Source organism: Phyllobates terribilis, unplaced genomic scaffold (assembly GCF_046119375.1).
Source record: "Phyllobates terribilis strain yellow unplaced genomic scaffold, ASM4611937v1 Scaffold_13__5_contigs__length_258822181, whole genome shotgun sequence".
Lineage (NCBI taxonomy): Eukaryota > Metazoa > Chordata > Amphibia > Anura > Dendrobatidae > Phyllobates > Phyllobates terribilis.
This window is the reverse complement of record NW_027362773.1, coordinates 104,235,838-104,260,658: the sequence shown is the minus strand read 5'-3', so window position 1 is coordinate 104,260,658 and position 24,821 is coordinate 104,235,838. Positions and strand designations below refer to the sequence as shown.

The following is a 24,821-nucleotide window of genomic DNA, read 5'->3' as shown; positions in this document are numbered from 1 at the left end:
AGATAACACAGGATCCACTATTCACAATACGTGATGTCACAGCTCACCTCCTCCTCCTCCTGTACAATGACTGATAACACCTCTATATACAGTAGATAACACTGGATGCACGATTCACAATAGATGTCACAGCTCACATCCTTCTCCTCCTGTACAATGACTGATAACACCTCTATATACAGTAGATAACACAGGATCCACCATTCACAATAGATGTCACAGCTCACCTCCTCCTGTACAATGGCTGATAACACCTCTATATACAGTAGATAACACAGTATCAACCATTCACAATAAGTGGTGTCACAGCTCACCTCCCCCTGCTCCTGTACAATGACTGATAACACCTCTATATACAATAGATAACAGAGGATTCACCATTCACAATAGATGATGTCACAGCTCATCTCCTCCTCATGTACAATGACTGATAACACCTCTATATACAGTAGATAACACATGATCCACCATTCACAATAGGTGATGTCACAGTTCACCTCCTTCTCCTCCTGTACAATGACTGATAACACCTCTATATACAGTAGATAACACATGATCCACCATTCACAATAAGTGATGTCACAGCTCACCTCCTCCCCTCCTGTACAATGGCTGATAACACCTCTATATACAATAGATAACACAGGATCCACCGTTCACAATAGGTGATGCCACAGCTCACCTCCTCCTCCTGTACAATGACTGATAACACCTCTATATACAGTAGATAACACAGGATCCACTATTCACAATAGATGTCACAGCTCACCTCCTTCTCCTCCTGTACAATGACTGATAACACGTCTATATACAGTAGATAACACAGGATCCACCATTCACAATAGGTGATGTCACAGCTCACCTCCCCCTCCTGTCTAATGACTGATAACATTTCTATATAAAGTAGATAACACAGGATCCACTATTCACAATACGTGATGTCACAGCTCACCTCCTCCTCCTCCTGTACAATGACTGACAACACCTCTATATACAGTAGATAACACTGGATCCACTATTCACAATAGATGTCACAGCTCACTTCCTTCTCCTCCTGTACAATGACTGATAGCACCTCTATATACAGTAGATAGCACAGGATCCACTATTCACAATAGATGTCACAGCTCACCTCCTTCTCCTCCTCTACAATGACTGATAACACGTCTATATACAGTAGATAACACAGGATTCACTATTCACAATAGGTGATGTCACAGCTCACCTCCCCCTCCTGTACAATGACTGATAACACCTCTATATACAGTAGATAACACAGGATCCACCATTCACAATAGGTGATGTCACAGCTCACCTCCTCCTCCTGTACAATGACTGATAACACCTCTATATACAGTAGATAACACAGGATCCACCATTCACAATAGATGCCACATCTCACCTCCTCCTCCTGTACAATGACTGATAACACCTCTATATACAGTAGATAACAGGATCCACCATTCACAATAGGTGATATCACAGCTCACCTCCTCCTGTACAATGACTGATAACACCTCTATATACAGTAGATAACACAGGATCCACCATTCACAATAGGTGATATCACAGCTCACCTCCTCCTGTACAATGACTGATAACACCTCTATATACAGTAGATAACACAGGATCCACCATTCACAATAGATGTCACAGCTCACCTCCTTCTCCTATATAATGACTGATAACACCTCTATATACAGTAGATAACACAGGATCCACCATTCACAATAGGTGATGTCACAGCTCATCTCCTTCTCCTGTATAATGACTGATAACACCTCTATATAAAGTAGATAACAGGATCCACCATTCACAATAGGTGATGTCACAGCTCACCTCCTTCTCCTCCTGTACAATGACTGATAACACCTCTATTTACAGTAGATAACACAGGATCCACCATTCACAATAGGTGATATCACAGCTCACCTCCCCGTCCTGTACAATGACTGATAACATCTCTATATACTGTAGATAACACAGAACCCACAATTCACAATAGGTGATATCACAGCTCACCTCCTCCTCCTGTACAATGACTGATAACACCTCTATATACAGTAAATAACACAGGATCCACCATTCACAATAGATGTTACAGCTCACCTCCTTCTCCTCCTGTACAATGACAGGTAACACCTCTATATACAGAAGATAACACAGGATCCACTATTCACAATAGGTGATGTCACAGGTCACCTCCCTCTCCTGTACAATGACTGATAACATCTCTATATACAGTAGATAACACAGGATCCACCATTCACAATAGGTGATGTCATAGCTCACCTCCTCCTCCTGTACAATGACTGATAACACCTCTATATACAGTAGATAACACAGGATCCACTATTCACAATAGATGTCACAAATAAGTAACTGATCAACAATCATCTATAGTTTCCAGAGATCATACTGTATCTCTACATACTTTAAATTGCTTTGCAAGGAAAATTAAACATTTTTTAATATTCACTATAAATGGACTTTTTCTCGCTATTCATTAAATTCAGAATTATTCTATCTACATTCCTAGCTTTAAGATTTATATACATCTTCACAATTAATATTCTATACTTTATTGGTATTGTTCCCTATTCCATGCGGACCTCCAGTATATAGGTTGGTAATAAGTAAGGAGCAGATAGTTTCTTTGATAGATCAGACTACAATGAAGTCCAGCAAAGCCAGAAGGGCGGAGCAGGATTAAATAGGCCAACAAGGTCATGTGACCAGCAAAGGAAAAAAAACCTAACAGCAAGGTTCTAACATAAATAACACAGGATCCACCATTCACAATAGATGTTACAGCTCACCTCCTTCTCCTCCTGTACAATGACAGGTAACACCTCTATATACAGAAGATAACACAGGATCCACTATTCACAATAGGTGATGTCACAGGTCACCTCCCTCTCCTGTACAATGACTGATAACATCTCTATATACAGTAGATAACACAGGATCCACCATTCACAATAGGTGATGTCATAGCTCACCTCCCCCTCCTGTACAATGACTGATAACACCTCTATATACAGTAGATAACACAGGATCCACCATTCACAATAGGTGATGTCACAGCTCACCTACCCCTCCTGTACAATGACTGATAACATCTCTATATACAGTAGATAACACAGGATCCACCATTCACAATAGGTGATGTCACAGCTCACCTCCCCCTCCTGTACAATGACTGATAACATCTCTATATAAAGTAGATAACACAGGATCCACTATTCACAATACGTGATGTCACAGCTCACCTCCTCCTCTTGTACAATGACTGATAACACCTCTATATACAGTAGATAACACAGGATGCACCATTCACAATAGATGTCACAGCTCACATCCTTCTCCTCCTGTACAATGACTGATAACACCTCTATATACAGTAGATAACACAGGATCCACCATTCACAATAGATGTCACAGCTCACCTCCTCCTGTACAATGGCTGATAACACCTCTATATACAGTAGATAACACAGTATCAACCATTCACAATAAGTGGTGTTACAGCTCACCTCCCCCTGCTCCTGTACAATGACTGATAACACCTCTATATACAATAGATAACAGAGGATTCACCATTCACAATAGATGATGTCACAGCTCACCTCCTCCTCCTGTACAATGACTGATAACACCTCTATATACAGTAGATAACACATGATCCACCATTCACAATAGGTGATGTCACAGCTCACCTCCTTCTCCTCCTGTACAATGACTGATAACACCTCTATATACAGTAGATAACACATGATCCACCATTCACAATAGGTGATGTCACAGCTCACCTCCTCCCCTCCTATACAATGGCTGATAACACCTCTATATACAGTAGATAACACAGGATCCACCATTCACAATAGGTGATGCCACAGCTCACCTCCTCCTCCTGTACAATGACTGATAACACCTCTATATACAGTAGATAACACAGGATCCACTATTCACAATAGATGTCACAGCTCACCTCCTTCTCCTCCTGTACAATGACTGATAACACATCTATATACAGTAGATAACACAGGATCCACCATTCACAATAGGTGATGTCACAGCTCACCTCCCCCTCCTGTCTAATGACTGATAACATTTCTATATAAAGTAGATAACACAGGATCCACTATTCACAATACGTGATGTCACAGCTCACCTCCTCCTCCTCCTGTACAATGACTGATAACACCTCTATATACAGTAGATAACACTGGATGCACGATTCACAATAGATGTCACAGCTCACATCCTTCTCCTCCTGTACAATGAATGATAACACCTCTATATACAGTAGATAACACAGGATCCACCATTCACAATAGATGTCACAGCTCACCTCCTCCTGTACAATGGCTGATAACACCTCTATATACAGTAGATAACACAGTATCAACCATTCACAATAAGTGGTGTCACAGCTCACCTCCCCCTGCTCCTGTACAATGACTGATAACACCTCTATATACAATAGATAACAGAGGATTCACCATTCACAATAGATGATGTCACAGCTCATCTCCTCCTCCTGTACAATGACTGATAACACCTCTATATACAGTAGATAACACATGATCCACCATTCACAATAGGTGATGTCACAGTTCACCTCCTTCTCCTCCTGTACAATGACTGATAACACCTCTATATACAGTAGATAACACATGATCCACCATTCACAATAAGTGATGTCACAGCTCACCTCCTCCCCTCCTGTACAATGGCTGATAACACCTCTATATACAATAGATAACACAGGATCCACCGTTCACAATAGGTGATGCCACAGCTCACCTCCTCCTCCTGTACAATGACTGATGACACCTCTATATACAGTAGATAACACAGGATCCACTATTCACAATAGATGTCACAGCTCACCCCCTTCTCCTCCTGTACAATGACTGATAACACGTCTATATACAGTAGATAACACAGGATCCACCATTCACAATAGGTGATGTCACAGCTCACCTCCCCCTCCTGTCTAATGACTGATAACATTTCTATATAAAGTAGATAACACAGGATCCACTATTCACAATACGTGATGTCACAGCTCACCTCCTCCTCCTCCTGTACAATGACTGACAACACCTCTATATACAGTAGATAACACTGGATCCACTATTCACAATAGATGTCACAGCTCACTTCCTTCTCCTCCTGTACAATGACTGATAGCACCTCTATATACAGTAGATAGCACAGGATCCACTATTCACAATAGATGTCACAGCTCACCTCCTTCTCCTCCTCTACAATGACTGATAACACGTCTATATACAGTAGATAACACAGGATTCACTATTCACAAAAGGTGATGTCACAGCTCACCTCCCCCTCCTGTACAATGACTGATAACACCTCTATATACAGTAGATAACACAGGATCCACCATTCACAATAGGTGATGTCACAGCTCACCTCCTCCTCCTGTACAATGACTGATAACACCTCTATATACAGTAGATAACACAGGATCCACCATTCACAATAGATGCCACATCTCACCTCCTCCTCCTGTACAATGACTGATAACACCTCTATATACAGTAGATAACAGGATCCACCATTCACAATAGGTGATATCACAGCTCACCTCCTCCTGTACAATGACTGATAACACCTCTATATACAGTAGATAACACAGGATCCACCATTCACAATAGGTGATATCACAGCTCACCTCCTCCTGTACAATGACTGATAACACCTCTATATACAGTAGATAACACAGGATCCACCATTCACAATAGATGTCACAGCTCACCTCCTTCTCCTATATAATGACTGATAACACCTCTATATACAGTAGATAACACAGGATCCACCATTCACAATAGGTGATGTCACAGCTCACCTCCTTCTCCTGTATAATGACTGATAACACCTCTATATAAAGTAGATAACAGGATCCACCATTCACAATAGGTGATGTCACAGCTCACCTCCTTCTCCTCCTGTACAATGACTGATAACACCTCTATTTACAGTAGATAACACAGGATCCACCATTCACAATAGGTGATGTCACAGCTCACCTCCCCGTCCTGTACAATGACTGATAACATCTCTATATACTGTAGATAACACAGAACCCACAATTCACAATAGGTGATATCACAGCTCACCTCCTCCTCCTGTACAATGACTGATAACACCTCTATATACAGTAAATAACACAGGATCCACCATTCACAATAGATGTTACAGCTCACCTCCTTCTCCTCCTGTACAATGACAGGTAACACCTCTATATACAGAAGATAACACAGGATCCACTATTCACAATAGGTGATGTCACAGGTCACCTCCCTCTCCTGTACAATGACTGATAACATCTCTATATACAGTAGATAACACAGGATCCACCATTCACAATAGGTGATGTCATAGCTCACCTCCCCCTCCTGTACAATGACTGATAACACCTCTATATACAGTAGATAACACAGGATCCACCATTCACAATAGGTGATGTCACAGCTCACCTACCCCTCCTGTACAATGACTGATAACATCTCTATATACAGTAGATAACACAGGATCCACCATTCACAATAGGTGATGTCACAGCTCACCTCCCCCTCCTGTACAATGACTGATAACATCTCTATATAAAGTAGATAACACAGGATCCACTATTCACAATACGTGATGTCACAGCTCACCTCCTCCTCTTGTACAATGACTGATAACACCTCTATATACAGTAGATAACACAGGATACACCATTCACAATAGATGTCACAGCTCACATCCTTCTCCTCCTGTACAATGACTGATAAAACCTCTATATACAGTAGATAACACAGGATCCACCATTCACAATAGATGTCACAGCTCACCTCCTCCTGTACAATGGCTGATAACACCTCTATATACATTAGATAACACAGTATCAACCATTCACAATAAGTGGTGTCACAGCTCACCTCCCCCTGCTCCTGTACAATGACTGATAACACCTCTATATACAATAGATAACAGAGGATTCACCATTCACAATAGATGATGTCACAGCTCACCTCCTCCTCCTGTACAATGACTGATAACACCTCTATATATAGTAGATAACACATGATCCACCATTCACAATAGGTGATGTCACAGCTCACCTCCTTCTCCTCCTGTACAATGACTGATAACACCTCTATATACAGTAGATAACACATGATCCACCATTCACAATAGGTGATGTCACAGCTCACCTACCCCTCCTGTACAATGACTGATAACATCTCTATATACAGTAGATAACACAGGATCCACCATTCACAATAGGTGATGTCACAGCTCACCTCCCCCTCCTGTACAATGACTGATAACATCTCTATATAAAGTAGATAACACAGGATCCACTATTCACAATACGTGATGTCACAGCTCACCTCCTCCTCTTGTACAATGACTGATAACACCTCTATATACAGTAGATAACACAGGATGCACCATTCACAATAGATGTCACAGCTCACATCCTTCTCCTCCTGTACAATGACTGATAAAACCTCTATATACAGTAGATAACACAGGATCCACCATTCACAATAGATGTCACAGCTCACCTCCTCCTGTACAATGGCTGATAACACCTCTATATACATTAGATAACACAGTATCAACCATTCACAATAAGTGGTGTCACAGCTCACCTCCCCCTGCTCCTGTACAATGACTGATAACACCTCTATATACAATAGATAACAGAGGATTCACCATTCACAATAGATGATGTCACAGCTCACCTCCTCCTCCTGTACAATGACTGATAACACCTCTATATATAGTAGATAACACATGATCCACCATTCACAATAGGTGATGTCACAGCTCACCTCCTTCTCCTCCTGTACAATGACTGATAACACCTCTAGATACAGTAGATAACACATGATCCACCATTCACAATAGGTGATATCACAGCTCACCTCCTCCCCTCCTGTACAATGGCTGTTAACACCTCTATATACAGTAGATAACACAGGATCCACCATTCACAATAGGTGATGCCACAGCTCACCTCCTCCTCCTGTACAATGACTGATAACACCTCTATATACAGTAGATAACACAGGATCCACTATTCACAATAGATGTCACAGCTCACCTCCTTCTCCTCCTGTACAATGACTGATAACACGTCTATATACAGTAGATAACACAGGATCCACCATTCACAATAGGTGTCACAGCTCACCTCCCCCTCCTGTCTAATGACTGATAACATTTCTATATAAAGTAGATAACACAGGATCCACTATTCACAATACGTAATGTCACAGCTCACCTCCTCCTCCTCCTGTACAATGACTGACAACACCTCTATATACAGTAGATAACACTGGATCCACTATTCACAATAGATGTCACAGCTCACTTCCTTCTCCTCCTGTACAATGACTGATAGCACCTCTATATACAGTAGATAGCACAGGATCCACTATTCACAATAGATGTCACAGCTCACCTCCTTCTCCTCCTGTACAATGACTGATAACACCTCTATATACAGTAGATAACACAGGATTCACTATTCACAATAGGTGATGTCACAGCTCACCTCCCCCTCCTGTACAATGACTGATAACACCTCTGTATACAGTAGATAACACAGGATCGACCTTTCACAATAAGTGGTGTCACAGGTCACCTCCTCCTCCTCCTGTAGAATGACTGATAACACCTATATATACAGTAGATAACACAGAACCCACCATTCACAATAGGTGATGTCACAGCTCACCTCCTTCTCCTGTCCAAAGACTGATAACACCTCTATATACAGCAGATAACACAGGATCCACCATTGACAATAGGTGATGTCACATCTCACCTCCTCCCCCTCATGTATAGTGACCCTGATTAGATCATGCACAATTTTTACTCCTGTACAAACAAATAGGGTCTGAGTCAGCCTATTGTTGCAAATGTCCATGTGAAGAACAGGAAGTAGGGGTCTAATATTAAGTCTAGGGGCCAATACGAAAATTACAAGATTTGTTTTTTGTTTTTTATATAGTGATTTAAAACAAAACAAATATATATATGAAGAAATAAGAAAAATAAAATTTGATTTAAATAGGTCATTTTCTAATGACACATTCACATAAAAAGGGAATATGTCATTAGAAAATTACCTCTTTAAATCAAATTTTATTTTTCTTATTTCTTCATATTTCTACATTTCTTGCTGGCGCTCTTACTTTCTTCCTACATTTCCTCTCCCATGGATTCCATCTTTCAGAACTTTTACCCTGAAATTGATACAATGTGTTAAGTCCCAATTCTTACCTATAATTCTTCACTCCTCAGTCAATGTGGGTGGCTACATCCAGGCTGTGTTAGATCGTAACCTTGCCGAGAACATCTCACGTGTCCTCTATCCAAATGATAATGTGAGTAGCAATTATCCGTGACGCTGATTCTGTATGCAATAATAAATATCCAGGACGAGTTTGTGTAAACCCTTTATATACAAATGTATTGCAGTCACTGTATTTTTCTCATGGGTATCTACCTGGAAGAAACAATTTCTTCTAGCAATGATCATTACTGCATATATCAGCTAAACTCCCCAGAGGACGACATGCCTGCAACAGAGATTCTATCTGCTCGAAGGCAGAGTAGTATATCGCTGCGCTCACGGTGAAGAGCGGCCATTACGTTGTAGTGACCATTACTAGCTCTTTGGGGCATTCCCAAGGATCGTATAAGTATCCCTGATAACGACATGAACATTTACAACTGATGGAAATCCAATTAAAATAGGTTGACTTGCTTAACCCCTGAGCCCCGTCACGATCGGGCGATTTTTCATTTTTGCCCTTCCATTTTTTCCTTCTTCCAAGAGTTATAAATGTTTAATTTTTTCCTTTACCATAGCCATTTGGTTTTTTTATGTATGACATTATTCATTTCTCCTTACAATGTACCAGAAAATGGGAAAAAATTCCAAGTGCAGTAAAATGGCAAAATTCCCACCACTCCGCCCACTATTCCACCATTTTTTTTATGGAGTTTCATTGTTTAGTAAAAGTGGTCTGGTGTTATGATTTCCCAGGTCAGTACAATTCTGGCGATACCGAACATGAATATTTTTTTTTTGTCTTTTATGTAAGAGATGGGAAAAAAAAATTGTGTCGCCATTTTATGAGACATATAACTTTTTAAATTTTCCAGCGATGGAACTCAGTAAGGTTTTAATTTTTTGCTGTCGTTTACACAGGTCACAAGACTTTATAGCAGGTCATTCAGTGCACATAAGCTGCCATTGTTCTCGACAGCACAAGTTCTGTTTACACAGGACGATGCACTGCTGAGAACAATAGAACAATGATCTTTTGTGCAAAGCAAAAAATCATTTCACCCGAAGAACGAGTGTATTGTCAGGTGATTAGCATCCTGTTTCCTGTTTACACTGACAGATTATCGGGAAATGAGTATTCCTAAGAATGCTAGTTTATGACAACATTACAGTGTAAACACTCCTTAAAATTTGATTTGCACCAGGCCACCAATCACTCAACAAACAAAAAAAATCATTTCACACTACGAACGAGCGCATTGCTTGTTTGTTGGGTGGTTAGCAGCCTGTTTACACTGCTGTATTATTGGGAAACGAGTGTTTGTAGGAATGATGGTTTATGACAATCTTACAGTGTAAACGCATCTCGAAATTAGATTTGCACCAGGCTGCTAATCACTCAGCAAACCAAATAATCATTTCACCCGACGAACGAGTTTGTTGCTTGTTTGTTGAGTGATTAGCGGCCTGTTTACACTGCCAGATTATTGGAAAATGAGCGTTCCAAGCAATGCTAGTTTATGACAACCATATAGTGTTAACGCACCTTGAAAGTAGATTTGAGCCAGGCCACTAATCACTCAACAAAGCAAAAAAATAATTTCACCCGACGAACAAGTGTATTGCTCATTCGTCGGGTGATTAGCGTTCTGTTTACACTGCTGAATTATCGAGAAAGGAGTGTTCCTTGGAATGATAGTTTATGACAATCATTCCTAGGAACGCTCTTTTCCCAATAATCGGGAAGTGTAAACAGGCTGCTAATCACTTGACAAATGAACAATAAGCTCGTTTGTCGGGTGAAATGACTTTTTTTGTTTTGCACGAAAGATCATCATTCTCAGCAGCGCATCATCCTGTGTAAACAGGATTTGTGCTGCCGAGAACAATGACAGCATACTTGCACTGAACAATCTATTACTAATCGTTTCCGTATGTATAGGAATCGCAGTCTGCCTGTCGACACAGGCAATTACACTGCCGGTCAGCAAATAAGTAACTGATCAACAATAATCTATAGTTTCCAGAGATCATACTGTATCTCTACATACTTTAAATTGCTTTGCAAGGAAAATTAAACATTTTTTAATATTCACTATAAATGGACTTTTTCTCGCTATTCATTAAATTCAGAATTATTCTATCTACATTCCTAGCTTTAAGATTTATATACATCTTCACAATTAATATTCTATACTTTATTGGTATTGTTCCCTATTCCATGCGGACCTCCAGTATATAGGTTGGTAATAAGTAAGGAGCAGATAGTTTCTTTGATAGATCAGACTACACTGGTTTTGTTTGTAGTCTGTTACCATGGAAATTCAGAGTCTTTACAGGAGCTGTGGAGGGACAATAGAAAGCAATTTTTTTTTGAGGAAGAGTATTTGAAAAATTGCTTTATTTTTCTTCTTATGTGCATTATTGGAACACCTAAAAAGATTGCAAAGACCGACCTTACCTTTAAGCTTTACAGAAGTTTATATTAGTGAAGAAGTTTGCAGAATTATGTTTTAGTATGCAGAGCTCAGCACAGATTTAACAGAACATTTCTTTTGGAAAAACATCTCTGCATGGATTATTTTGCAGCATTCTCCATGAAAGAACACGTGCATTAACCCCAACCTGGAAATTTTGGTTAGATTAGCATTTTATGAAGACGATATTAACTTTGCTGAAAAAAAATGTTTTAAGGGTCATGGCTGATGCATAATAATCTTGTGCCGCTACTCCACATAATCACTGCACATATACCACTGGGATTAGATTGGATTCTATAGCTCTTTTGCTAAGATTACATTTTTTTCTCTCTAAATTTCTATTGCTCTCAAGCTCTTCTTTTTCTAGTTCTTTGAAGGTAAAGAATTGCGTCTCAAGCAGGAATATTTTGTGGTGGCCGCTACCCTTCAGGATATCATCAGGCGCTTTAAATCCTCTAAATTTGGGTGCCGCGATGCAGTCCGCACATCCTTTGAAGCATTTCCCGATAAGGTAAACTTCTTTACTCCTGCGTTTGTCTTTTTCAGTAATCTCCAACTTCATTTTTTACTGTTTTTTTATTTTATTTATTTTTTTAGGTGGCCATTCAACTTAACGACACTCACCCATCTCTGGCCATCCCTGAACTTATGCGATTGTTCGTGGATGTTGAAAAGCTGGATTGGGATAAGGTAATGAAATATCGGGCCTGATTTATCATTTTTTGATTTTTTTTTTTTAATTCACTTTTCTTTTCTTGTCTTGTGTACGTTGCCTTTTTTTTGCATCAAAATGGCGTACGTATTTTGGTGCAAAAAAAAAAGTTCTTTCTTTTCGTCTTTAACCATTTTTTGTGACTTTTTAGTACGAGAAGTCTAAAATGTTGCAACATTTGCACAATTTTTTTTTTCTGAACTACATAAAACCTGGAGCACATTTGTGTAAAAAATGTTGAAACTTTTTAAAATGTTGTAATTGATAAATCAGCCGAAAACATCTGTAAACCCCGAAACTCACCAGCAACGACAAACATAAAAAATAGACATTACCCTAAAACTCGCCGGCAACGACGAATATAAAAAATAGACAAGAACATAAAATAGATGCTAAAAAAGGTGGAAAATAAAAGAAAAATAAGATGCAAATTAAAAATAGGCAAAAAACAGCGCAAATGTAATAATGAATCGATCCCCTTTTGTTTCATCACGCCACTTATTCTAGCTTCAGCCTTTACTGTCACCTCTATATTATTTGGTCATATTAATCACCTCTCCCATATCTATGGGTGCAGAGACAATTGAAACAACAGAGATAAATCATCGTCTCCAGAAATGCTCTGACAAGGAGATTTTACACTAATTATTCATTACAAAACTTCGGAGTCTGGCATTTGCCATATGTTTGTGTACAGTTTATGTAGATTTCAGATTTTGGGTTATTCTTGTGTACAACTATAACCCGGGGTATGTAATTCATTTATTTATACTCACTTATATAGCCATATTCCACAACAGTTTACAAGCATCATCATCACTGTCCTCATTGGGGCTCACAATCTAGATTCCCTATCAGTATGTCTATGGAGTGTAAGAGAAAACCGGAGAACCCGGAGGAAACCCACGCAAACACGGGAAGAACATACAAACTCTTTGCAGATGTTGACCTTTATGGGATTTGAACCCAGGACCCCAGAGCTGCAAAGTAGCAGTGCTAACCACTGAGCCACAATACAATGCTAACTACTGAGCCACTGTGGTGTTATCAATAGAAAGTACCATTTTAATCCTTTTTGAAGATCTTTGCGTTGTGTGAAACCTCTGGGACAATTGCTTAGGATAAGGAGCCCTTGATCCCCATTCCTTGCTGTACATGCTTTTTCCCTCTCCATAGACGTGCATTGCCAAAAAAGTCACCCTCATTTTAATTTTTATTTCATAAATCAATAGGGCACATGAAAATGAAAAACTTTGTAATATATCTTATCAGAGGTATCAGCTTCTTTTCTTGCACTGATCTTCATTCTCAATTCATGGGTATAATGTATATTCGCTGAGGACAGATTTTCCCATTACTGAGATAGGAGGTGACAGTTGGTACTTTTAAAATCCTATGGAGAGGGGGAGGAGCTGGAGGCAGACACAGACATTCTATTGCACATTCCATAAAACTTTGAGCACCAACTGTCACCTCTTATCTCAGTAAAACCAAAAACAAGGGTGACCCATCAGCTAGTACAAGTGCAATATACAGGTGCACATAAATCCGTTGTGGTCATCAACATACAAAGCCTAGAATAAAAGAAAATGCGTATGCAAACTGCATTAAGTAAATAAATATTAATACACGGAAAAAAACTAGTACTTCGTTAACATTTACTTAACATTAACCAGTTTCATTTTTTTTAAAGATTTTTGCTTTGTGAGACCTCTGGGACAATTGCTTTGGAGCAAGGACCCTTGACCCTGTTCCTTGCTGTGCAGCAGGATGTGCATACTTTTTCCCTCTCCACAGATGAGCATTAACTGTCATCTCCTATCTCAGTTTTATGAAAGTCATAGTTTCTTATTTTTACGTATTAGTATTGATTTATGGAAAAATAACTAAATAAAATCTTTGATAACCAGTATCTTTAACATATTCTGGTCTGCAGAGTTGTAATGACTATTGTCACTGTCCCTTTAAGAGTAGACTATTGGATAGCGTGAAAAAGAAAAATGAGACCTAATATAGAATATTGATTTATCTGAACGCTTATGGTAAGCAGGGCTGAATGACGCCGCTAGGTGAAAATATATTAAGCCCAACCGAATCTTTAATATGACGGCTGAACGTTGCAGGGTTTCTGCGTGCCGATAAAAGCGCCCAACCCTTCCGTGTCATATAACCGCTATACCTCTCCAGAATCGTCATTTATTCGGCCATACATTTTCTCTTCTTTTGTCTTTTATCTGCCGATCGTCCTTTGTCATCATTAGCTACCTGCTGTCTTTCCCATCTCGGTAGATCTTTCTTCCGCAGCGTGCTCTCTCCATAACTCCCGTCCTTACATTAATCAAATCAAGTACGCCGAGTAATAAGCAGAGACATTCATAACCGAAATATCTTGTGACAGTTCATATGGGATCTGAGAATCCAAAGACTGGCTGCAATTCACAGAAGTAATCAGCAGCATTTAATATCATTCACTCCGTTCCTTTAAACAGATGGTTGTAAATGATCCCTTTATAAGTAATCACCGCGTTTAGTAACAGTGTGTATAGTCTACGAGCGAAGACGCGGGAGGAAAGGCAGCGCGCGTCATGGCGGATCTACGGTGGCCATCACCAACGTTAATTAGTTGGTTTATTGAGAAATAATAATAATTTTTCACCGGGCATCAGTGAAAAGCCATTATAGTCCCTGTACTCTGCACTATTATAGTCCCTGTATCTCATCTCTGCACTTTTATAGTCCCTGTATCTCGTCTCTGCACTATTATAGTCCCTGTATCTCGTCTCTGCACTATTATAGTCCCTGTATCTCATCTCTGCACTATTATAGTCCCTGTATCTCGTCTCTGCACTATTATAGTCCCTGTATCTCGTCTCTGCACTATTACCGGTCGTCATACTATTGGTAAGATTTTGAATTCACCACAAAAGTCCTTTCTATTATATCAGTATAAAAGTTGTATAAAAGTTGTACAGATCTGTTTTCAGGACTTGTTCTCTGAACCCATTTGTTGGAAATTGCTCTGGGCTACGAGATGAGGTTTAGGCTTTGGTCACCATGTTGCTTTTTTGCTGTGTTTTTTTTTTTTCCTGCCACCAAAACTTGCTCTCTTGGCAGTAAAAATGCTACTTATAAAAAACAGATCATATGTGTCATTTGTTTGCCTACAGTACATGTTTAACCCCTTTATGACATGCGCCGTACATGGACGATTTATTGAGAAATAATAATTTTTCTCTGGGTGTCAGTGAAAAGTCATTATAGTCCACCGTATCTCGTCTCTGCACTATTACCGGTCCTTATACTATTGGTAAGATTTTGAGTTCACCACAAAAGTCCTATTATATTAGTATAAAAGTTGTATAAAAGTTGTACAGATCCGTTTTCGGGACTTGTTCTCTGAACCCATTTGTTGGAAATTGCTCTGGGCTATGAGATGAGGTTTAGGCTTTGTTCACTATGTTGCTCTTTTGCTGTGTTTTTTTTTCCTGCAGGCAAAACTTGCTCTCTTGGCAGTAAAAAAAAATCTACTTACAAAAAGAAAGTTTTGCTGCAGATCATAAGTCTAATTTGTCTACAGTATATTTTTAACCCCTTTATGACTTGTGCTGTACATGTACAGAAGCAAATGTATGGAGCGCCCATACCCAACAGGTGATGGCTGTGTTTTACAGCCAGCACCCCAAGGTATTTAACACACACTGGCATGGGGACTCATCATTCCATGTGCCTGTGAAGTGATCGGGAGTTGACGATGGATTGCTATGACAGCCGTGGGTCTGCTGAAGACCCCCATGCTTGTCATTACGGAGCTCCTTTGAAACCCAGCCTATGGTCGGGTTTCAAAGGAGACTGTGATTTTTACTATATGCAGCTGACGCGCCCCCTGGGTCGAGTGGGGAACCCGGAACCGGGCCCTTTTTGTGGATGCTGGGGGTTGTAGTCACCGTGGCGGCGACCCGGTCCCGTGGCTCAGGGTGGTCAAACCAGTGGCAGTCTATTTATGGGGTTTTTGTGGTTTAATGTCCGACTACGCCACCCGTGGATTGCGGTCAGTGCGAACCGCCGCTGCAAGGCAGACCGCTGGGGTTGATGGTGTATGTAGCTGAGATCGTGTAAGTCCCCACGGGAGGAGTGCAGCCCCAGGGCAGTGTAGTAGATGGTGGGGGTGATGGTGCGAGCGTCCCAGCACTAGTAGTGCTGTATGCGGTGAGAAAGCACAGAGACAAGGTATTGCAGTTCAAGTTCTTTACTCACAGTTCTCATCCAGGTCACTTATGCGCAGGTAGGACCGCCCGAGCCGTGCTGCATCCACCAGGCAGGGGGCTCGGTTAATCCCCAGGTAATTCCGGAGTGTGGCTCAGGACTCCCTTCTATCCTTTCGTTAGCCGTGCCCCCCCAGTGACACTACTTCTGTCCTGCTGCCTCGGGTCTTCTCTTGGGAGGCTGGGTGTCCACTTCCCTGACCCTATGTGGTGTGCCTTTCTAGTAGGTGTAGTGAGGGGTCGCACCAGTAAATGGTCACGACCGCCGGTCCTTGGCTGAGGATTAGTCGCCTCCACCAACTTGGGATCCGGTACCCTGTCCTGCCAACCCGTCACCCGCAATCTCTTGGGTCCTTAGGGTTCCTTCTGCTTCCGTGTCTCTGGGCCCCTCTTGGTGTTCTGTTCCTTCTTACTTTCCTTTCTGTTCCTTTCTGTTTCCGTTCCTCTCCTCTGGCTCTGGCCTCCACTCCAGGCCTGCCTCGTGGAGCTGGGCCCAGACTGAGCCACAGCTCCCTGTCAGCCCTCTCTGGCTGAACTCCTTCTCTTCTCCAACTCTCTGCACTCTCTGCCCTGAACTAAGATGGTGCCCACCTTTTATACCTCCCTCTCTGTGTATGAGCCCATACACTAATGTACTAATGGGAGCACCGTTGAGCTGTTCCCCGGAAATGGGGTGTGTGTGATGCATGCAGCTAACTGAGTCCCGGTCCACACACCATCCTTACCCGGGAGTGGGATATCACACCTCTGGTTGAGGTGCAATACCTCTGTAGCGACCGAACCCTCGGGGCGCTACATTCCCCCCTGGTAAACCACAGCACGTCCTCGGGCTGGAAAAGAGCAAAGACAATTCAGAAACATACAAAATTTTTAGAATGCATTCGCATATAAGACAATAACCATTTAACCCATCCCTTTATGGGAAGCACTTTTCTCCTTTAACGTTACTGGTACACTTTTCTCTTTTAACAAATATTACAAGACTTTCTTAACACATATAAAATACCATAAAACTCTTTTAGCAGCATATAAAACTTTTCAGTATAAAACATTCTTAAGTAAAACATATTCTTGGGTACTGGCCGCGGTCCAACTTGCGACCAGGTGTTCTTTCTTCTTAAAGGTGCAACAGTCCAGTAAATTTGTCTTGAGGGAGACGTTGCAGTCTTTTTATAAAACCAGTAGGGGGCGCTTTAGGAAGCGCAACTATTTACAGGGGCGGCCGCTCTCAGTCCTCGGCCAGGTAGGGAAGGGGATGGCTGTTCTCAGTCCCCAGCCAGATTAGGGAAAAGGGATGGCTGTTCTCCGTCCCCAGCCAGGTTAGGGATATAGGGGATAACTTTCAAACATCAGTTCTTATACCCTGACGGGTAACTATATACTTTTGTGCGCTGCCACTTTTCAGTAGCGGTGTCCTCCTTGCGCACCTTCTTCCGGGTAGTCTTCAGGCCCGTCCTGGCCCTCTGGGTACTCGGGGTCCGAGTGGTACTGCTCCTCCTCTCCTACCACTCTATGGACGTGGAGGGCGTACAATCCTTTTGCACCCTCGTGCCGGGTGTAGGTGACCACGTCGCCAGGGTATAAATCTCGTCCGCAATGTCCCTCTGGCAGGTGGCTCTCGACGTCCCTGCAGGTCACAAAGACGTCGTCTGTGGTTTCAGGGTCCTTGATGAAGCCCCAACCGCGATCCATCTGAAACTTCACCACGGTCCCGGTGACTCTGGGACCGCTGGCAGCTCGGGGTTTCTGTCGGGCTCTTCTCTTCTGCTCCGCACTCCGTGTTTGGAGCCGCTCCTCCCTGACACGTCGCTCCCGCCGCTCCCTCTCAAATGTCACCAGCTGTTGGCGGCAGGACTCCAGTCGACGGGCTGCGTCCGCCCGGGTTTCCTTGGTGAACCCCATCAGGTTTTCTCCAGTGGGGTCCCACTCGAACTGGGCGTCCTCCAGTGAGGGATGGCTTATCTCTCTGGGCTCCGGAGCTGGTATCAGGGGTTCGCGCGGGGGCTGGTCTCTCCATTGGCGGCTGCTGATCAGGTCGGCCGGCCATACCAGGGGCAGTCCGTCCGGGCCGGTGTGCTGGGCGAATAGATCCGCGCCCAGGGGCAGTATGGCAGGGGGCCCCGGTGGAGGAGCAGCGCCCGGGGTTAAAGGGCACGGCGCGGGGCGGGGCACGACAGCAGTGCTTGCAGCCTGAGGCCTAGCTAGTAGCGGCGGAGGCATGGCGACAGGTGCGGTTCCCGGGGCTTCGGGCCTTGGAACGGGAGGCTGAGGTATGCTCGCGGTTTCAGGGCTGGGGGTGGTGACGTCCCCGTTACCTGCCTCGGTTGCTGCTGTCTCCTCCGTGGCGTCGTCGCCGGACTCCGGTCCACCTTCACCGCCCTCGGAGGCAGGCGTGCGGCTGGGCGGTGGTAGCGCCTCCTGCGGTCGGGTCACGGCTTGCCAGGCCAACTCCTCCTTCCACCCGGCGATCACGTCCCGCTGCGCCCGGACCATCCTCCGGTCCAGGTCTTCTAGCGCGGCTTGCGCACGCTCCGGGTCTCTGGGAAGCTGTGCCAGCAACTCTGTTAGGCTGCATGGTGGCTCAGCCTGCAGCAGACTATGGGCCAGGGTGTGCGGTGCTCCTTCCATTCCCGGGTGCGGCCTGTCCAGACTGATCCAGACCGCACCCTGCCCCACAGTTTTCTTTCCTGTCCGCCCCCATTGGGGGTGGTCCTGGGGCCATCTGCTGACAATCACTTTCAGGGGCAGCCCCCCCACGTTGATGGACATCTCTACAGCCGCACTCATGGCTGTTGGGGGCGGGCTCCTTCTTTGGCACCATTCTGGGACCTGGCCCACAATGGGAGGTGGCTTCCTGCTGTCTTTTGGCGCGCACATTATGGCGTCCGTTCTGCTTGGGCGGGCGCCATTTTTCAACACAGTCAATTTCGATTAAACAGTCTCTTTCTCTTCAGGCGTGCAATACCCTTTTGTGGCGGGTTGGTAACGCTCCTGCTGACTACGCCAAAAGTTGACGCGCCCCCTGGGCCAAGTGGGGAACCCAGAGCCGGGCCCTTTTTGTGGACGCTGGGGGTTGTAGTCACCGTGGCGGCGACCCGGTCCCGTGGCTCAGGGTGGTCAAACCAGTGGCAGTCTATTTATGGGGTTTTTGTGGTTTAATGTCTAACTACGCCACCCGTGGATTGCGGTCAGTGCGAACCGCCGCTACAAGGCAGACCTCTGGGGCTGATTGTGTATGCAGCTGAGGTCGTATAACTCCCCACGGGAGGAGTGCAGCCCCAGGGCATTGTAGTAGATGGTGGGGGTGATGGTGCGGGCGTCCCAGCACTAGTAGTGCTGTATGCGGTGAGAAAGCACAGAGACAAGGTATTGCAGTTCAAGTTCTTTACTCACAGTTCTCATCCAGGTCACTTATGCGCAGGTAGGACCGCCCGAGCCGTGCTGCATCCACCAGGCAGGGGGCTCGGTCAACCCCCAGGTAATTCCGGAGTGTGGCTCAGGACTCCCTTCTATCCTTTCGTCAGCCGTGCCCCACCAGTGACACTACTTCTGTCCAGCTGCCTCGGGTCTTCTCTTGGGAGGCTGGGTGCCCACTTCCCTGACTCTATGTGGTGTGCCTTTCTAGTAGCTGTAGTGAGGGGTCGCACCAGTAAATGGTCACGACCGCCGGTCCTTGGCTGAGGATTAGTCGCCTCCACCAACTTGGGATCCGGTACCCTGTCCTGCCAACCCGTAACCCGCAATCTCCTGGGTCCTTAGGGTTCCTTCTGCTTCCGTGTCTCTGGGCCTCTCTTGGTGTTCTGTTCCTTCTTACTTTCCTTTCTGTTCCTTTCTGTTTCCGTTCCTCTCCTCTGGCTCTGGCCTCCACTCCAGGCCTGCCTCGTGGAGCTGGGCCCAGACTGAGCCACAGCTCCCTGTCAGCCCTCTCTGGCTGAACTCCTTCTCTTCTCCAACTCTCTGCACTCTCTGCCCTGAACTAAGATGGTGCCCACCTTTTATACCTCTCTCTCTGTGTATGAACCCAGGTGACTTGCAACCAATGGGCTCCTACCTATGCCCAGAAACCGTCCCCTCCTGCTCCTACATCACTGGGTTTTCCTCCCCCCTCCCCACTCTAGCCAGGGACATGTTCTGTCGTGCCTGCATTACTGTACTAATGGGAGCACTGTTGAGCTGTCCCCCGGAAATGGGGTGTGTGTGCTGTATGCAGCTAACTGAGTCCGGGTCCACACACCATCCTTACCTGGGAGTGGGATATCACACCTCTGGTTGAGGTGCAATACCCCTGTAGCGACCGAACCCTCGGGGCGCTACACATCGACCAAAAAATAAAAATGTTACCCGTCTCGGAAAATGGCGACACAACCCCCCCAATTTTTTTTTTTTGCAAACTTCTGATTTTTTTCAACACTAAAATAAAAAAAAACTGGACAGGTTTGGTATTGTCGTAATTGTATTGATGAGGAGAATCATATTGCCAGGTCACTTTTACTACACAATGTACACCATAAAAATAATTCCCATAAAACAATGTCAGAATTGCATTTTTTTTCTCTCTCACAATTTCTACCCGCTTAGAATTTTTCTCCCATTTTCCAATACACGATGTGTTAAAATGAATTTCTCAAATTTCGTAACTTTTGCGGGTGCTGAAAAAAAGCAGCTTTATATTTGCATTAAAAAACATTGCAAAAATGCAACGTGTGAACATAGCCTTACCTGCTCCTTGTACTTCCACCCCACAATATATTGCCAAAATAATACGGCTAAATAAAGCTGAAATAATACCACTGCAAGAATCTGATTACAGAGATACCAAGAAAAGAACCTACCGGACCTAAACAGTTTGCATGTAGCACCTTATTCACACTTTGTTTATAATCAAACTACTTGGTTGGCAACCAGGATTTAAAGTATATGGACAGTTTGTTCCCTTGCACATATCTGATGGCAGAATGAGTTAACTGAGAATTAGTTAGTGAGCTCTTGCTGATGGAGAGTTTGTAACACTATCTATTTTTTTGTGAGCTTCTCTGCGATTTATGACCAGATCAAAGTTCAGCTTAACACTGATGTGGTCTTTTATCAGGAATCAATTTAGTGGATCTGAGTTCAGATGAGAGTGTGAAAAATTATATATTTTCATCCCCATTGTCATACATTTATCAGTTTCTTGCTTTGTATTTCATTCATTTTTTATATCAACACCTTAAACCATGATAAAAGGCTAAATACAGTTTCCTATGTTAATAATTACGATAGATCTGTGAATAACACTTGACATATGGATGGTAGCCCATATGTGATCCCTCTTTTGAGAACTCATTGACTTATAATGGGCGAGTCTGATTAAAAAAAATGGATCAAAGTAGTACATGCTGTGATTTCTTACATGTCGATCTTCGGTCCGTATGTAAAAACGTTCACAGATAGCACATGGAGCGGTTATATGATTGTATGAACGAGCCCAAAGACAGAATAGCAGCAAACTGCCCATCAATATGAGCTCATTGAAGGATTCTCACTTAACTCTTTCTTTAGCTACCAATTTGCAGGGATACAAACAGGCTTGGACTGGTCCACAGGAGAACGGGTGAATACCCAGTGGGCCCCTCTCTCCTACATGAGCAGTATTTGGCACAATACACTTGGTTGACTATGTACAGGCAACATTTCATCATTCATTTAACAAAACTACGCAGTGTATTTTTATATAGAAGCATAAGTAAATTATATTTATATATGTATATATCAAATTTAAATTTAAATTTGCATGCACATATTTGGTCATAGATTTTTTTGCATATTCCACCCTATGCTTTGCAAAATAATGAAAGAATTCACATCCTGTGGATTTCGATATCCAAAAGATCAGTTTACACACATGGGAAAAAAAAATCCATAACTTGTTGACGAGATTTGTAAATCTCACTTACTTATCCGGGACTGTCTGATGCTGTGGATTTTCTGCACGCACATCCGGGTGGAAAATCTGCATTTGCCTTCAAATATTTTGCCACTGAGAATCATTAATGTTCATGTGATGATACTAAACAGAATTCTCTTCTTCCCTTGTGTACTTTAGGCCTGGGACCTGACTGTCCGGACCTGCGCTTATACCAACCACACGGTGCTGCCCGAGGCTTTAGAGCGCTGGCCGGTTCATCTGCTGCAGAATTTGCTCCCAAGACACTTGGATATCATCTATGAAATTAATCTGAGACACCTCAATGTACGATCTTATTTGAAATATGTATAGAACGTATTTTGAATGCTACCATATATATAGTTTTTTACTTAAAGGGGTTGTCCGGTAAAAACAAGTAATCACTTATCCAATCATTGATTGGTGAAGGTCCAAATGCCGGGACTCGCTCCGATTGGCAGAACGAATAATTTTTATCTTTGTTACAAAATAGAGTTGCACACCTGACTGCTGCTTCATTCATTCCCTAGAAGGCTGCCAGAAAAAGCCAAGTTCACCAATATAGGGAATAAATGGAGCATGTGCAGTGCTGCTCCATTCTAGTAGATAAAAGTGCCCCAGCAGTTGGACCATCACCAATCAATAAGTTGTCACCAGACCACCCCTCTCTTTTCTGCCCCACTTTCGTTTTTTTTTTGTCCTGCTACATTCACACCTAACACTTCTCTTGTCCTTTCCGCTGCAGCGAGTCTCTTCCTTGTTTCCTGGAGACATAGACCGCATGCGCAGGATGTCCCTCGTTGAAGAGGGCTCGGTAAAGCGGATTAACATGGCTCATTTGTGCATTGTGGGGTCACATGCAGTAAATGGCGTCGCTCAGATTCACTCCGATATCATAAAAGACACCGTGTGAGTATGCGTGCCGGGCGCACGACATGTTTCCCTCATTAATCGACTTTTTCGTTTTCACTTTAGTCTTTTATGCTTTCAGCTTTCATGATTTCTACGAAATGGATCCTCATAAGTTCCAGAACAAGACTAACGGGATCACTCCCAGGCGCTGGTTGGTTCTTTGTAACCCAGGCCTGGCCGAAGTCATTGCAGAGGTAAGGAGTGTGAGGGAGTATTCTGTGCAACCACATGTGCGCCAAGGAGTCATCTAATGGGCATACAACATCCATGCAATGCTAGTCACTGCTCACGGACAGACCGTGAGGCAGAGAAGACACACGATCCGGGGTCAGTCCCAAGAGAGCATGTAGAAAACCAAGGGAAAAGACAAAGGCATAAGTCAGGTCACAGTCCGGGGTCAAAATACCAGGAGAAAGAGGATCAAAGCAAAGGGACAAGACAAAGGGATAGTCAGAACACGGTCCAAGGGTCAGGCAGCAGAAGATCAGAACTCAGAACAGCAGAATCAGGCAAACACTCACCAGGAAGCACAAACTATGTCTGGCAGGGATCAGAGGAAGACAGTAGTGATGAGTGAGCATGCTCGTTGCACGAGATTTACGAGCATGCTCGGGCGAGCACCTATTATCTTCAGCGTGCTCGGGGGTTAAGTTTTCGTCGCTCTGTGAACATGATTTGTGACTGTTTGACAGCTTTAATACATGTGAGGAATGCTGGAAAAACAGGCATTCCTCACATGTATTAAAGCTGTTAAACAGTCGCAATTCATGTTCATGGAGTGACGAAAACTTAACGCCCGAGCACGCTGAAAATAATAGGTGCTCGCCCGAGCATGCTCGTAAATCTCGTGCAACGAGCATGCTCACTCATCACTAGAAGACAGCTCAGTTAAATAGCCAGGGTAATCTCCAGAACAGAGAACACCTGGAGAAAGAACCGCACCTCCCAGTTCCAGATTGGACAACCGAGCTGTCAATCAAAGCACCGACATCTCAGCACCCCCATCACACGATTGGACAGCTGAGCTGTCAATCAAAACACTGACAACTCAGCATGACCCAGTTTCCACAGGACAGCAAAGCAATCACTCACTGAGCGGAGGAATCGTAACAGTCCAGATGACTATGGCCTCATCCTATACCCACTTTTCACTAAAAAGCTTCTGTCCTCATCTGACATTTTATTTTCGCAGGATAAAAGGTCC

General features: G+C 43.4%; 1 protein-coding gene across 1 annotated transcript in view; it reads left to right on the top strand.

Annotated features, from left to right (window-relative positions):
- Nucleotides 1–24,821, top strand: part of PYGM (glycogen phosphorylase, muscle associated) — a 102,612-nt gene that overhangs the window by 59,138 nt on the left and 18,653 nt on the right. The window contains exons 7-12 of the mRNA XM_073658348.1: nucleotides 9,334–9,416; nucleotides 12,173–12,316; nucleotides 12,403–12,495; nucleotides 22,865–23,011; nucleotides 23,451–23,614; nucleotides 23,697–23,811. Coding sequence (XP_073514449.1) covers nucleotides 9,334–9,416; nucleotides 12,173–12,316; nucleotides 12,403–12,495; nucleotides 22,865–23,011; nucleotides 23,451–23,614; nucleotides 23,697–23,811 — 746 coding nt within the window. The remainder of the gene's footprint in view (nucleotides 1–9,333; nucleotides 9,417–12,172; nucleotides 12,317–12,402; nucleotides 12,496–22,864; nucleotides 23,012–23,450; nucleotides 23,615–23,696; nucleotides 23,812–24,821) is intronic.